Here is a 15,663-nt window from a genome sequence, read left to right as displayed (position 1 = left end):
ATCCCTATTCATATCACTTGACTGATACATATAGCACTGTGTGACCATCCAGCATTACTCAGTAAACTTTTATTTTGACAGAGAAATGTGCACTGTAAATCCTCTTGCTGCAAACATCCCACTTTAAAATCCATGAGCTATCATGTGACCTAAAGTCATATGGATAGGTGGAGGGGCTTGCACCTTTAAATGCACAATCCTTAATTCCTTATTCAGCCTGGAGAAATGTAACCACTCTCAAATTCAAAGATGGATCTATGAATGCAAAGACTGACAGTCTGTGAGATCAAAATGATAGTTTGACATATAAGCTAAAGATACAAAAACACTAGTGAAACCTGAGCACTACTATGTGTGTACTAAAAAGAACAATACAGTCTAGTGTTTTAATCCTGCATTCTCATCTGGAAAGTTTTGCTAAAGAGAGGCAAGTGCGTTTGCCGCTTACTAACTCAAGACAGGCTAATATATTTTGTAACAGGAGGTTTTCTAAGTCATGAGAAACTCTACAGACAAAGCTCAGGGAAATATTCAACACAAGGGTGTGATAACAGACTATGGGCAGTTCAGGAAATGACACAGTGCGGTGGAAGTGTCATGTGGGGATCTGAACAGTGGAGGGGGAGGACCATCCTCAGTGAATTTCATTCAAATTTAAATAGTGAAACATTTGTAGCATCCGTCTGATGGGTGTAGAGAAAATTTGAGTTTCATGTAGTAGCCTAAACCTATCGATGTTACTTTGAGCTGGGTGAATGGAATATGAATGACAGTCATCCAATATACTGTAATTGAAATAAGGCCACGCTCATAAGAAAAATAATCGTTCTCCCTCATCTTAAATGGCACACACTGGTACTGGATCTAAACCATGGTCTCCCACAGGAGAAACCAATGTATTGACCATTAGACTAACAGGGAATACCATGTGGTGTTGAGTGTGACTGATTCTGAAGTCACAGGCAGGGCTACGTCATCACGAGACCATAAGCCCGACTCATGTCCGCTACAGAAGCATAGGGAGCTCATATCCTCTCTAAAACAGTATTTGAGTTATAAATCATTGGATGATTAAAACATATGTTTATTTAATGCTTCAAATTGTCAAAACATTTTGCTCGGGTGAGAAAATACAAGTGCGGAATGATATCATGTTAGAATGTGACCATCGTGGAAATTCTGAATAAAGTATATTTGAAAACGGAGTGTTTCACAATATATCTTATAGTTTTCATCGTGGCTCAGTTGGTAGACCTTGGTGCTTGCAATGCAAGGGTTGTGGGTTTGATTCCCACAGGAGACCAGTGCTAAAATGTAAACAAATATATGCACTCACTACTGTAAATCACTCTGGATAAAAGCGTCTGCTAAATGACTAAAATGTAAAACAATAAATGATATACCCCTGAAAATCATGTTTAAAAATAAAATTATTAACATTCTTGGCTGGTATTATAAATAATAATAAAAATACAGAAAAAAACACATGGAAGACTAATTTAATCTCTGGTTCCATGGGAAAATAACTAAACTTCAGTTATCTAAATCAGATTAAATACAATTTTACACAGCCAAGCATCAATAACTGGGTCAAAAAGCATGTGCTACACTAATCTTGAGAGGTTGCAAGAGGCAATTCTTTTTTACACAAATGGATTAACATCAACATTTCAATATTTTGCATTCTAGCAGGCTACAGGATCAAGTGATCCTCTTTCAATTCCCGAGCACGAGGCAGAGCCTGATCCATGGTCATTTTCTGTGGGTAAACAAAGTTAGAGTAGTCAATCCCGTCCACATCTGTGCTGGCCAACTGGTCGCCAGAGCCCTGCTCAGTGAAGAGGATTCCAGTGTCAGAACCCTCGCCTGACTGCTCTAGCTCTGAGCCATCCTCTTCCAGCACTCTGGAAGAAAAACAGAAGCACAAGACCATTAGCCATTACAGTCTACATCCTCTAAGCTCTTCCTATGATTTTTCACTACAGCACAGGCTGGGGCGTCTCTACACTCCCATCATCCCTGCTTCGTTTGTCTGGGAGCCTTAAGTCGTATTCAGTTGAATTGTGCATTGAATCAACAATATTTCACAAAGTGATTAACAAGAAAGGCTGAGTGATAACTCCAAAACTGTTCTATGAAGAAAATATATTGTTGAAATAGTGTTCCTTTGCTTACATTATCAACTAAGTAAATGGGAAAATAAACACATTTAGATTAATCTGTTGTAAAACATTAAAAAGTTACTCTAATACCTGTGAAGAAACACTTATTACTCCAGTCACTACATTGGATTTGTTACATAGTAACAGTGGTCGAAAAAGTACCCAATTGTCATACTTGAGTAAAAGTAAAGATACCTTAATAGAAAATGACTCAAGTAAAAGTGAATGTCACCTAGTAAAATACTACTTGAGTAAAAGTCTAAAAGTATTTGGTTTGAAATATACGTAAGTATCAAAAGTAAATGTAATCGCTAAAATATACTTAAGTATGAAAAGTAAAAGTATAAATAATTTCAAATTCCTTATTTTAAGCAAACCAGATGGCAAGATTTTCTTGTTTATTTTAATTTACAGGTAGCCCGGGGCACGTTCCAACACTCACACATCATTTACAAACGAAGCATGTGTTTAGTGAATCTTTCAGATCAGATGCAGTATGGATGACCAGGGTTGTTCTCTTGAAAAGTGTGTGAATTTTACAATTTTATTGTCCTGTTAAGCATTCCAAATGTAACAAGTACTTTTGGTTGTCAGGGATTTATGGAGTAAAAAGTACATTATTTTATTTATGAATGTAGTGAAGTAAAAGTAAAAGTTGTCAAAAATATAAATAGTCAAGTAAAGTACAGATATTAGGTATTAGTAAACTTACCAATGCTTCTGTTTGCATGGTACTTTTAACAACCGTAGTACACAACATTTATAATTAAACAGTATTTCCTGACTTTTTGCCAATGTTTTTTTAACATGCTTAGAGGGAATTTATAATGATAATCCCTTTCTGTGCGACCTACAGTATAGGGAAGAGGGTTTCGTGAGATACAACCCTTTTGGGTCCTGATGTTTTCTAACTGATACAATGTCTTGCTGAGGACTTAAACCACTAAATGGGAAGCGGTGTCTTAGGTCATATGAGAGCAAATTTCCTTATGATAGCAATTGTTTAGCTTCCTCAATAGTGAAAATGTTTAACAGAGCTGAGTACATATTGTTCTCTTCTGTCTGCTGTAATATAATGAATGCAGATATTAATGCTTGGGTGCTCATTCACCCATGTATAATTAGATCACCTAATTCATATGGTTTGTAGTTTAAACACTCAACTTTCAGCAGGATAATCTAGAACCATAGAGTGTAGTTTAAACTCATAGTAGTAAGTCAATAAAGTGCTTACTTCTTGTATGCTACCATCACTCTTGGAATGAGAAAGAATATCAGAGGCCATTCAAGTCACAGTACGCAACTACCAGACTGATTCTATCATTAAAAAAACATTTCCTACTACAGGAAATTGTATAGTGTTTCTTGAAAATTCTGAAATGTTATTGATCAAGTCTATTATTGCAATTCTTTATGGGGACATATCTCATCAAAAACAATGAAGCAAAGAAGTTAGTCAGGACAATTCTGTCACATTATGCTCAATTCTGAAATTGAATAGCCCATCAAGCTTTGGTCTCTGGATAAATTAATTTGCGATGACGTATACTTACATATCCTTTACTGCAAATGGAGGGAGTCTGTCAGGAGGCCCAGGCAAGTCCATCCATGGACCCCTCTGTGTCTCACAGTTGGGATTCGTGGCGTCTGGCCTGCACTTAACCCACATATATCTACCTTTTGATGGAGCACCTGTGTTTCATAAGGGAATAACAACATATAAACATAACTAATTTGTGACAGAGAATCTTCATGGACAATATTCCTATTGAATATGAAATATTGCAACAAATAATCTGCTCAGACCCCAACCAAGGAACATCAAAAGTCGTGCTATAAATTCACAGACAACACAAAGATTCCTTGATGTCCTTCCAGATTCCCTCTGTCTACCCAAGGACGCCAGAGGACAAAAATCAGTTAACCACCTAACTGAGGAACTCAATTTAACCTTGCGCAATACCCTAGATGCAGTTGCACCCCTAAAAACTAAAAACATTTCTCATAAGAAACTAGCTCCCTGGTACACAGAAAATACCCGAGCTCTGAAGCAAGCTTCCAGAAAATTGGAACGGAAATGGCGCCACACCAAACTGGAAGTCTTCCGACTAGCTTGGAAAGACAGTACCGTGCAGTACTGTAGAGCCCTTACTGCTGCTCGATCATCCTATTTTTCTAACTTAATTGAGGAAAATAAGAACAATCCGAAATTCCTTTTTGATACTGTCGCAAAGCTAACTAAAAAGCAGCATTCCCCAAGAGAGGATGACTTTCACTTTAGCAGTGATAAATTCATGAACTTCTTTGAGGAAAAGATTATGATTATTAGAAAGCAAATTACGGACTCCTCTTTAAATCTGCGTATTCCTTCAAAGCTCAGTTGTCCTGAGTCTGCACAACTCTCCCAGGACCTAGGATCAAGAGAGACGCTCAAGTGTTTTAGTACTATATCTCTTGACACAATGATGAAAATATTCATGGCCTCTAAACCTTCAAGCTGCATACTGGACCCTATTCCAACTAAACTACTGAAAGAGCTGCTTCCTGTGCTTGGCCCTCCTATGTTGAACATAATAAACAGCTCTCTATCCACCGGATGTGTACCAAACTCACTAAAAATGGCAGTAATAAAGCCTCTCTTGAAAAAGCCAAACCTTGACCCAGAAAATATAAAAAACTATAGGCCTATATCGAATCTTCCATTCCTCTCAAAAATGTTAGAAAAGGCTGTTGCGCAGCAACTTACTGCCTTCCTGAAGACAAACAATGTATACAAAATGCTTCAGTCTGGTTTTAGACCCCATCATAGCACTGAGACAGCACTTGTGAAGGTGGTAAATGACATTTTAATGGCATCGGACCGAGGCTCTGCATCTGTCCTCATGCTCCTAGACCTTAGTGCTGCTTTTGATACCATCGATCACCACATTCTTTTGGAGAGATTGGAAACCCAAATTGGTCTACACGGACAAGTTCTGGCCTGGTTTAGATCTTATCTGTCGGAAAGATATCAGTTTGTCTCTGTGAATGGTTTGTCCTCTGACAAATCAACTGTAAATTTCGGTGTTCCTCAAGGTTCCGTTTTGGGACCACTATTGTTTTCACTATATATTTTACCTCTTGGGGATGTTATTCGAAAACATAATGTTAACTTTCACTGCTATGCGGATGACACACAGCTGTACATTTCAATGAAACATGGTGAAGCCCCAAAATTGCCCTTGCTAGAAGCATGTGTTTCAGACATAAGGAAGTGCATGGCTGCAAACTTTCTACTTTTAAACTCGGACAAAACAGAGATGCTTGTTCTAGGTCCCAAGAAACAAAGAGATCTTCTGTTGAATCTGACAATTAATCTTAATGGTTGTACAGTCATCTCAAATAAAACTGTGAAGGACCTCGGCGTTACTCTGGACCCTGATCTCTCTTTTGAAGAACATATCAAGACCATTTCAAGGACAGCTTTTTTCCATCTACGTAACATTGCAAAAATCAGAAACTTTCTGTCCAAAAATGATGCAGAAAAATTAATCCATGCTTTTGTCACTTCTAGGTTAGACTACTGCAATGCTCTACTTTCCGGCTACCCGGATAAAGCACTAAATAAACTTCAGTTAGTACTAAATACGGCTGCTCGAATTCTGACTAGAACCAAAAAATTTGATCATATTACTCCAGTGCTAGCCTCTCTACACTGGCTTCCTGTCAAAGCCACGGCTGATTTCAAGGTTTTACTGCTAACCTACAAAGCATTACATGGGCTTGCTCCTACCTATCTCTCTGATTTGGTCCTGCCGTACATACCTACACGTACGCTACGGTCACAAGACGCAGGCCTCCTAATTGTCCCTAGAATTTCTAAGCAAACAGCTGGAGGCAGGGCTTTCTCCTATAGAGCTCCATTTTTATGGAACGGTCTGCCTACCCATGTCAGAGACGCAAACTCGGTCTCAACCTTTAAGTCCTTACTGAAGACTTATCTCTTCAGTGGGTCATATGATTGAGTGTAGTCTGGCCCAGGAGTGGGAAGGTGAACGGAAAGGCTCTGGAGCAACGAACCGCCCTTGCTGTCTCTGCCTGGCCGGTTCCCCTCTTCCCACTGGGATTCTCTGCCTCTAACCCTATTACAGGGGCTGAGTCACTGGCTTACTGGGGCTCTCTCTTGCCGTCCCTGGAAGGGGTGCGTCACCTGAGTGGGTTGATTCACTGATGTGGTCATCCTGTCTGGGATGGCGCCCCCCTTGGGTTGTGCCATGGCGGAGTTCTTTGTGGGCTATACTCAGCCTTGTCTCAGGATGGTAAGTTGGTGGTTGAAGATATCCCTCTAGTGGTGTGGGGGCTGTGCTTTGGCAAAGTGGGTGGGGTTATATCCTTCCTGTTTGGCCCTGTCTGGGGGTGTCCTCGGATGGTGCCACAGTGTTCCTGACCCCTCCTGTCTCAGCCTCCAGTATTTATGCTGCAGTAGTTAATGTGTCGGGGCTAGGGTCAGTTTGTTATATCTGGAGTACCTCTCCTGTCCTATTTGGTGTCCTGTGTGAATCTAAGTGTGCGTTCTCTAATTCTCTCTCTTTCTCTCTCTCTCTCTCTCTCGGAGGACCTGAGCCCTAGGACCATGCCCCAGGACTACCTGACATGATGACTCCTTGCTGTCCCCAGTCCACCTGGCCATGCTGCTGCTCCAGTTTCAACTGTTCTGCCTTATTATTATACGACCATGCTGGTCATTTATGAACATTTGAACATCTTGGCCATGTTCTGTTATAATCTCCACCCGGCACAGCCAGAAGAGGACTGGCCACCCCACATAGCCTGGTTCCTCTCTAGGTTTCTTCCTAGGTTTTGGCCTTTCTAGGGAGTTTTTCCTAGCCACCGTGCTTCTACACCTGCATTGCTTGCTGTTTGGGGTTTTAGGCTGGGTTTCTGTACAGCACTTTGAGATATCAGCTGATGTACGAAGGGCTATATAAATACATTTGATTTGATTTGATTTGAAATACAGGTTACTGCCAAAACAAAGGAAACTGAGTAAATGAGGGATATAAAGTATATTGAAAGCAGGTGCTTCCAGGTGTGGTTCCTGAGTAACATCAAATGAAATTAAATTTGATGTTATTTGATGCCTTTGTCACAACAGGTGTGTAGACCTTACAGTGAAATGCTTACTTACAAGCTCTTAACCAACAATGCAGTTGTAAGAAAAATACCTACAAAAAATAAATAAAAGTAACAAATAATTTAAGAGCAACAGTCAAATAACAATAGCGGGGCTATATACTGTACAGGGGGAACTGGTAAAGAGTCAGTGTCAGTTAGTCGAGGTAATTGAGGTCAAATGTACATGTAGGTAGAGTTATTAAAGTGACTATGCATAGATAATAACAGTTTAGTAGCAGCAGCGTAAAAGAGGGGGGCGGTGCAAATAGTTTGGGTAGCCATTTGATTAGATGTTCAGGAGTCTTATGGCTTAGGGGTAGAAGCTGTTTAGAAGCCTTTTGGACCTAGACTTGGCGCTCCAGTACCACTTGCCGTGCGATAACAGAGAGAACAGTCTATGACTAGGGTGGCTGGAGTCTTTGACAATTTTTAGGGCCTTCCTCTGACACCGCCTGGTATAGAGGTCCTGGATGGCAGGAAGCTTGGCCCAAGTGATGTACTGGGCCGTACGCCCTACTCTCTGTAGTGCCTTGTGGTCGGAGGCCGAGCAGTTACCATACCAGGCAGTGATGCAACCTGTCAGGATGCTTTCAATGGTACAGCTGTAGAACCTTTTGAGGATCCGAGGACCCATGCCAAATCTTTTAAGTCTCCTGTGGGGGAATAGATTTTGTAGTGCCATCTTTACGACTGTCTTGGTGTGCTTGGACCATGTTAGTTTGTTGATGATTTTTATTTTCAAAGACAGCCTAGGAACAGTGGGTTAACTGCCTTGTTCAGGGGCAGAACGACAGATTTGTACCTTGTCAGCTCGGGGATTCAAACTTGCAACCTTTCGGTTACTAGTGCAACACCCTAACCGCTAGGCTACGCTGCCGCCCCAAAATAATGCCTGCAGCCTGTGCATAATCAATAGGCCTGAAAAGGTTTAGGGCAGGGGTGTCAAACTCATTCCACGGCAGGCCGAGTGTCTGCGGGTTTTTGTTTTTTCCTTTCAATTAAGACCTATAGACAACCAGGTGAGGGAGGTTCCTTACTAATTAGTGACCTTAATTCATCAATCAAGTACAAGCGTGGAGCGAAAACCCGCAGACACTCGACCCTTAGTGGAATGAGTTTGACACGTGCTCTATCTAAACTGTTCAAGGGCCTTCTGTACCAAGCAGACTAGGAGTTCTGATTTGGGATCAGTTTTGCCTTTAAGACCACAGTGGACAAAGGGAACCTGATCAGCACTCCTACTCTGAAACGCTTGCCCATTTCTTGCTAGGATACTTGTTCTTGCAATCTGTGAGTAAATTATTGCTTTGAAAAAATAAAACAATAGGTAGCCTACAGCTTAAGTCTTTGTTGGACAGGACCATTACTGCATTCGATAATTGATATAGGTCAACTTATTTGGATTTTTAAACCAAAAAGGTACAACTTCATTTTAAGGGGTCCTAATTACAGTGTAATTACACTGTAACATGTATTGTAGTTAATTCTAATAACTCATAGTTACACTGCTATAACAACATGTAACTGGTGGTAATTGGAGTCTGTAATTACAGATGTGTAAAAACAAATGCTTGTTACCATGCTTGTTACAAATGGGCAAGTTTCCACTAAATTCACCAATTTCATGTTAAGTTTCTTCTCAGCTGCATCTGATTCAGTAATAAATGTCCCAAGGTTGTAATCTCTTGTTGGCAGATGCACTGGGTGTCAGAGATTACAAAGGTTGGAGGATAAATAGGCTCTAATTACCAACCCATGAATGCGCACTCTTCAAAATCTCCACTCAATGTTGTATGTAATGACTTATTACTCATTACCAAGTGAAAATACCTACAAACAAATGGACAACCCGGCCGGCCAAACCCCCACTTAACCTGGACGACGCTGGGCCAATTGTGCGCCGCCTCATGGGTCTCTTGGTCGGCCACGACACAGCCTGGGATCGAACCAGGATCTGTAGTGACGCAGTGTCTTAGATTGCTGTGCCACTTGGGAGGCCCTTGACTATGACTTTTTAACCCAGCAGTGCTATTTGCAGAGTTAGCTCCAAGTAAATGTGGCAATTCTTCAACCATTCCTGAACCTGCGACCAGAATGACTGTTGCATTTAGTTAGTCATTCTTTTAAATGTTTAATCATTTCTGCCCTCTGAATTCATGTTCATTATATAAATAGGCTGTTTAATTTTGTCTGGCTTGCCGTTCCTAATAAAATGGAATATTTCTTGCACATATCATTTAAAATCAAATCAAATCAAATTTTATTTGTCACATACACATGGTTAGCAGATGTTAATGCGAGTGTAGCGAAATGCTTGTGCTTCTAGTTCCGAAAATGCATTAATAACCAACAAGTAATCTAACCTAACAATTCCACAACTACTACCTTATACACACAAGTGTAAAGGGATAAAGAATATGTACATAAAGATATATGAATGAGTGATGGTACAGAACGGCATAGATAAAATGCAGTAGATGGTATCGAGTACAGTATATACATATGAGATGAGTAATGTAGGGTATGTAAACATAAAAGTGGCATAGTTTAAAGTGGCTAGTGATACATGTATTACATAAAGATGGCGAGATACAGTAGATGATAGAGAGTACAGTATATACATATATAAATGAGATGAGTAATGTAGGGTATGTAGGTAATTGTTTAAAGTGGTAAATGTAAACAAACTTGATGATTGAGTTTAGAAGTTTTTCAGTCTCTCGGGCTTTGTGCATGGCCAAGCAGTCATGCGTGAGCCTCCTGAGGTTGAAGAGGTGCTGCTGCACTTTCTTCACAACGCTGTCTGTGTGGGTGGACCAATTCACACTTACTACCCTCTCCACTACTGTCCTGTCGATGTGGATAGGGGGGGAGTGTGAGGTTATTTTCCTGACACCACACTCCGAGGGCCCTCACCTCCTCCCTGTAGGCCGTCTCGTCGTTGTTCCTCCCTGTAGGCCGTCTCGTCGTTGTGCTGGCCCTCTGCTGTTTCCTGAAGTCCACAGGAGAGGGCTCAGAACGCACCCTTGTGGGGCCCCAGTGTTGAGGATCAGCGCCGTGGATATGAACAAGTCGCTAGGTGTAGGCAAGGCCATAAGCAAATAGGTAAACTGGGATATGACTAAAGAGTTAATCAGGGTGATTTTTCAACAAATAGACAGGTATTTTCCATTCTACGGTTGCACGGTCTTATCTATTTCTACAAACTTTCTATTAAAATGTATTGTAATGAGACTATTTCTTTCTTTCGGGATATGGATACCGAGGATGTCCACTTCACTGTCAGATCATTTTATTGGTAAACAACTCGGTAATGTAAAAGTTGTAATTTTTTGTGAATCAATACTTAATATTGTAAACATATCATAAATGTTGTTGTAATCCAGAGACGTTAGAAAAAGTATCTAGATAATCTATGAGGCTGAGGAGGGATCCAAATTGTGGATTTAAAAGAAAACATGAATCTTCAGCGTACAATGACACCTTTGTTTTTAAGACCTGGATTTCCAGACCTTTGGTATTATTGTTGGATCTGATTTTAATCATCTAACATTTCGATGGCCATATTAAATAGATATGCTGATAGTGGGCAACCTTGTTTTACTCATCTTGACAATTTAAAACTTTAGGTTAACCTAGGTTTACTATACATAACTTTAACACCTTGTATAAGAGATTCTCTTAAATTGAAATATTCCAGGCATTTATATATAAATTCCAGTCATACTTTATCAAAAGCCTTTTCAAAGTCAGCTATGAATACCAGGTCTGGTTCCCAGATTTTTCATAGTGTTCTATTGCTTCCAGTACTTGTCTTATGAAGATCCAGTCCATTAAAACAATTGGAGGCCCCTTACCTAATCAGACAGTTTTTTTTTACATGGACGATACATTGGAGATACTATGTTTACCAATTGGGTCCTGTGTCAGTAATAATGAAATCAGACCTTGTTGAGTATCTGATAATCTGCCATTTTTATTGGAGTGGTTAAAACATGCTAATAATGGTCCTCTGAGTACATCAAAAATGGTTTGGTGTACCTTAACTGGTAAATAATAATAATAATGATTTTTTATTTATTGTTAATACATTTATTAATAGGACAAAACAAAGATATAGGCCTACTCAATAACATAAATCTGTAGCCTACAGTGTGGTGAGAACCATAGATCAGTCATTTAAAAAAAAATATATATATATATATTATTTCACCTTTGTTTAACCAGGTAGGCTAGTTGAGAACAAGTTCTCATTAACAACTGCGACCTGGCCAATATAAAGCAAAGCAGTGCAACACAAACAACAACACAGAGTTACACATGAAATAAACAAACATAGTCAATAATACAATAGAAAAGTATATATAGTGTGTGCAACTGAGGTAGGATAAGGGAGGTAGAGGACTTGATGATTAGTTGAAAAGTTGAATCAGGTGTATTTGCCCGGGGCTTCAATAAAAATGTAAATACTGTTGGGGGTACTCGAGGACTGGAGTTGGGAAACACTGGCCTAGACAGCTAATTTAGAAAAACCGGATTGTCTCTTTCTTCCCTTTTTAACATTACAAAATGGAAACTGACAACTGTCTTTGTCTTTATCTGTTTATTTCTTGTAAGCAGAGACCTTGATATTATGGTTGGATCTGCAAAAATCGCTGAAGCTGGAGACTCTTATCTCCCTCACTAACTTCAAGCACCAGCTCACAGATCATTGCACCTGTACATAGCCCATCTGTAAATAGCCCATCCAACTACCTCATCCCCATACTGTATTTATTTATTTTGCTCCTTTGCACCCCAGTATCTCTACTTGCACATTCATCTTCTGCACATCTATCACTCCAGTGTTTAATTGCTATATCGTAATTACCTCGCCACTATGGCCTATTGTATTGCCTTACCTCCCTTATCTTACCTCATTTGCACACACTGTATATATACTTTTTTTCTCTACTGTATTATTGACTGTATGTTTGTTTATTCCATGTGTAACTGTGTTGTTGTATGTGTCGAACTGCTTTGCTTTATCTTGGTCAGGTCGCAGTTTTAAATGAGAACTTGTTCTCAACTATCCTACCTGGTTAAATAAAGGTGATTATAAAATAAAGAAAAAATAAATTGTAGGTATCTGTGGAAGAGAAGAATAATATATATGACAATTTAGCATAGACACTATTACCTCTGGTTATCTTCATTATGATTTAGGCATAGCTTGGCCTACATAAGTACCTAGCTAGTTTGTTGTGATATCCCGCTAGCCATATTAGTGCTTGCTAACACTAATAACAAAGACTTGTTTATCTATCCCGAGATAGATCAGAGCCTGTCGTTTCCAATTGGAGCAAATTAATCATAGAGGGCAGAACAAGCACAAGTTAGTGAGATCCTATTGGCGTATTCTAGCATTTATTTGCATATTTCCGTTAGGGAACGCCTACTCTGAAGTGCGCGTGTGCAATAACTCAATTCACCTTTGCACTCATTCTAAACGCAATTTGTTAAACATTGGCAAGAGTAAAGTCTACAAAACGCTGTCCAATCTGTTTGTTACAGATTCTAGTTTTGGAAACAGAAAACTGTATGGAGATCAAATGTTTCATCGATGAGAAAATTATCAGAATGTCGGCCAAAATCAATCTTCTCCCACTTCTGGCAGTGAGTGGATACGCCAACCGGATGCTTCACATTTATACATCCGGTGAAATATCTGTCTCACTGTTCTATCTGTGCTGATAAATGATCTAGTGTTAAATTATTAGCTACATTGAAAAGGCACTAACGTTACTCAAGTACCTAGCTCGCTAACATGCTGGGTGTGTCTCACGTTTTACCCAAGGTTCAGGGAAGACCATCGAGCCAATCTAACGTTAGCTAGTTAGTTATCTAGCAAGGAGCGACCATAGCATAATTGCCAGCTTTAGCTTGCTAGTTAGTTAGTCAAGGTTAGCATGCTAGCTAATCCCCAAAAAACTATATTAGATGGTAACTAGCTAGCTAGCCTAGTTGGTAGGTCAAACAAAAACATGAGCTGACGTTTGCTAGCTAGTTACAGTTAGCTAACTAACATTAGGCTAGCAAGCTAACTACCTATGCTAAATCATCCAGCAGAATTCATGTTTCCAAAAAAGCGAAATAAATTGCATGGAAACCATACTTTCTCTCCCGTGTTGATGTTTTTCACCTACAACACTTTGTTTCTTTCATGTCTGGATTTTTGGTGCTTTCAAGACATCTGGGAACTCGGAAAAAAAACAGATCAAATCATGACGTCAGGTCGGAAAGTCAGAGTTCTAGAAAGATGCCAGAGTTTCCGACTTGTAATTCTAAGTTTGATGACCTTTCAAAACTATTTTCCCAGTCGGAGATAATTTTTCCCCGAGTTCCCGGAGATTTCCGAGTTGTTTTGAAAGTGGCATTTGCACACTGACCTACTCACCATATTCTCTGCGCACTGTCACATGACGCCAGTGTCAACACGTGGGCATGTTCGAGGTCATTCTGATTTAGAGCGTGTTGCACAGATAGGCAGATCTTGACCTGATGCCTTAATTCCTGGGATAAATAAATAATTGCACCAATGCATCCCATTAAAAAGTGAGAATGCTCCTCAACAGTGAAACCCTTGCAAGGTTATATGATGGAATAAGAGTTTGTCTTATGATCATTTTAAGTGCATTTATAAACCATTATTCAACCAAGCTTAATAGGCTTACAATTTGGCAATTAACGATTGACTATTTCACAAGTTTAACCATAACCAGGGGTGAAAGTAAGCCGGTATGGTCTTGTACAGCATCCCGGCAAAAATAAATATTGGGGGTATGCTGTACCGGTAAAACGTGAGCAGAACACAATAATTAACACAAAATTACATGAAAAATATAGGCTATTTTACACCATTATTTAACACTACCGCATGTTAGCCACATTACAAATTGTACATTTTGACAAGCGGGGATGAGTGGCAACGACCGAGACGCGCTTGGACAGCTGTGGTTGCATCAATGCAGGCCGTGTGAACCCAATGACAATTGCAGAATGTCATTAGAATACACGTTTACAATACACACCGTTTACAATACACAAAGTGTTTTGTAACGGATGTCTCTTTCCATTCATCAAATTGCAGGAGCACAATGCGTGGACGAACGTGCGCGGGTACCCTACAGGCTACAGGATCGCCTTTTTGAAGTGATTGTTTGACAATCAGATGAAAAATGCACCCTTAAATGAATGACCAATTCTAAGATTTTTTTTGGTATGTGAACCTGTTTTTCACATTGGGCCTGGAAATCAGACCCTAGAGCCCTTTATTGCAATTATGTCAATGAGCTGAATTATGATGCGGTCCGTGCTATCAGGGATCCTTGGGATGTCCCTACCCCACTGAAGTTGATATTTAAAATGGTTAAGATAAGGGTTAGGGTTACGTAAGGGTTATGGTTCGGTTTAGGGTAGGGTAGGGTAGGGGTTAAGTTTAGGGTAAGAATGTCCCACGGATTCTGGATAGCACTGAGCAATATGGTGCTATCACAAAACTTTAACATGTGTAACAAGCATGGTAACATGCATTCATTGTTATACCTCTGTAATTACAGACTGCAGATACGTACAGTTACATGTTGTTATTACAGTGAATTATTACAAGTAATTACAATAATTGTTAGTTTAATTAATTACATATGTAATTACACTGTAATAAGGACCCCTTAAAATAAAGCGTTACCGATCAAATTACACTTTCACTTATGCAACCACCGCTTTTATAAATGACAATTTAAAGTTATGAGCATCATGTGCATTGTTCTCATTTGTGGTTCTTCAAATGTTTTAATACTCTCACTCATACTTTATTCTGGTTGTGAAAAAGAAGTCATCCAGTCAGAAAATACAGACAAATGTAGACAAAATACACAGACCCGGTTTCGTGACATCTTGTCAGCAACCTAGGGTATTTTGTCAAGCGTGCCAAAAGCAGACATCACATTGATAGCAGAAGTGCAGATACGTTTTCAACATGAATTAATCAACATAAATGTTATTGTTACAAATCCGTAACTACACCTACTTACTTTTCTCAACAATTAAATACTGTAGTACCCAACATGTGGCTAATCCAAACATTTGATAATGCCTATTATTTATTTGAATAGGCTACTTACCAAATCCGTTATCTGCGAGAAAGAAAATGACAGCCAGTGTCAGACAGATCTTCAAATTCAGTACCTTCATTTTTTCCTTTGTAATGAGACGTCAATATATCCTTTAAAGAATAACCTCTGTGTGAATATTCTTAAATACACTTAATCGTGCTGTTGTATGTCTCCAAACCCTGCCCATTTATGCG

At 39.5% G+C, this 15,663-nt stretch overlaps 1 protein-coding gene across 1 annotated transcript; it reads right to left on the bottom strand.

Moving 5' to 3' along the window:
- Nucleotides 1–1,066: 1,066 nt before the first annotated feature.
- Nucleotides 1,067–15,663, bottom strand: LOC112257155 (serglycin). The gene is made up of 3 exons (XM_024430718.2): nt 15,479–15,663; nt 3,716–3,854; nt 1,067–1,904 (listed from the first exon to the last, which is right to left on the bottom strand). Exons 1-3 carry the CDS (start codon nt 15,546–15,548, stop codon nt 1,694–1,696), a joined length of 420 nt encoding a protein of 139 aa, XP_024286486.1. The 5' UTR covers nt 15,549–15,663; the 3' UTR covers nt 1,067–1,693.

This window comes from Oncorhynchus tshawytscha, linkage group LG01 (genome assembly GCF_018296145.1).
Source record: "Oncorhynchus tshawytscha isolate Ot180627B linkage group LG01, Otsh_v2.0, whole genome shotgun sequence".
Classification (NCBI taxonomy): domain Eukaryota; kingdom Metazoa; phylum Chordata; class Actinopteri; order Salmoniformes; family Salmonidae; genus Oncorhynchus; species Oncorhynchus tshawytscha.
Note: the sequence above shows the minus strand (reverse complement) of the source record. Positions and strands in the feature narration are given on the sequence as shown.

Coding starts and splice junctions, on each gene's coding strand:
- LOC112257155 (XM_024430718.2), bottom strand. CDS start 15,548: ATGAAGGTACTGAATTTGAAGATCTGTCTGACACTGGCTGTCATTTTC. Junction 3,855..15,478: donor TCTCGCAGATAACGGATTTG/GTAAGTAGCCTA, acceptor TATGAAACACAG/GTGCTCCATCAAAAGGTAGA. Junction 1,905..3,715: donor CCATTTGCAGTAAAGGATAT/GTAAGTATACGT, acceptor TTTTTCTTCCAG/AGTGCTGGAAGAGGATGGCT.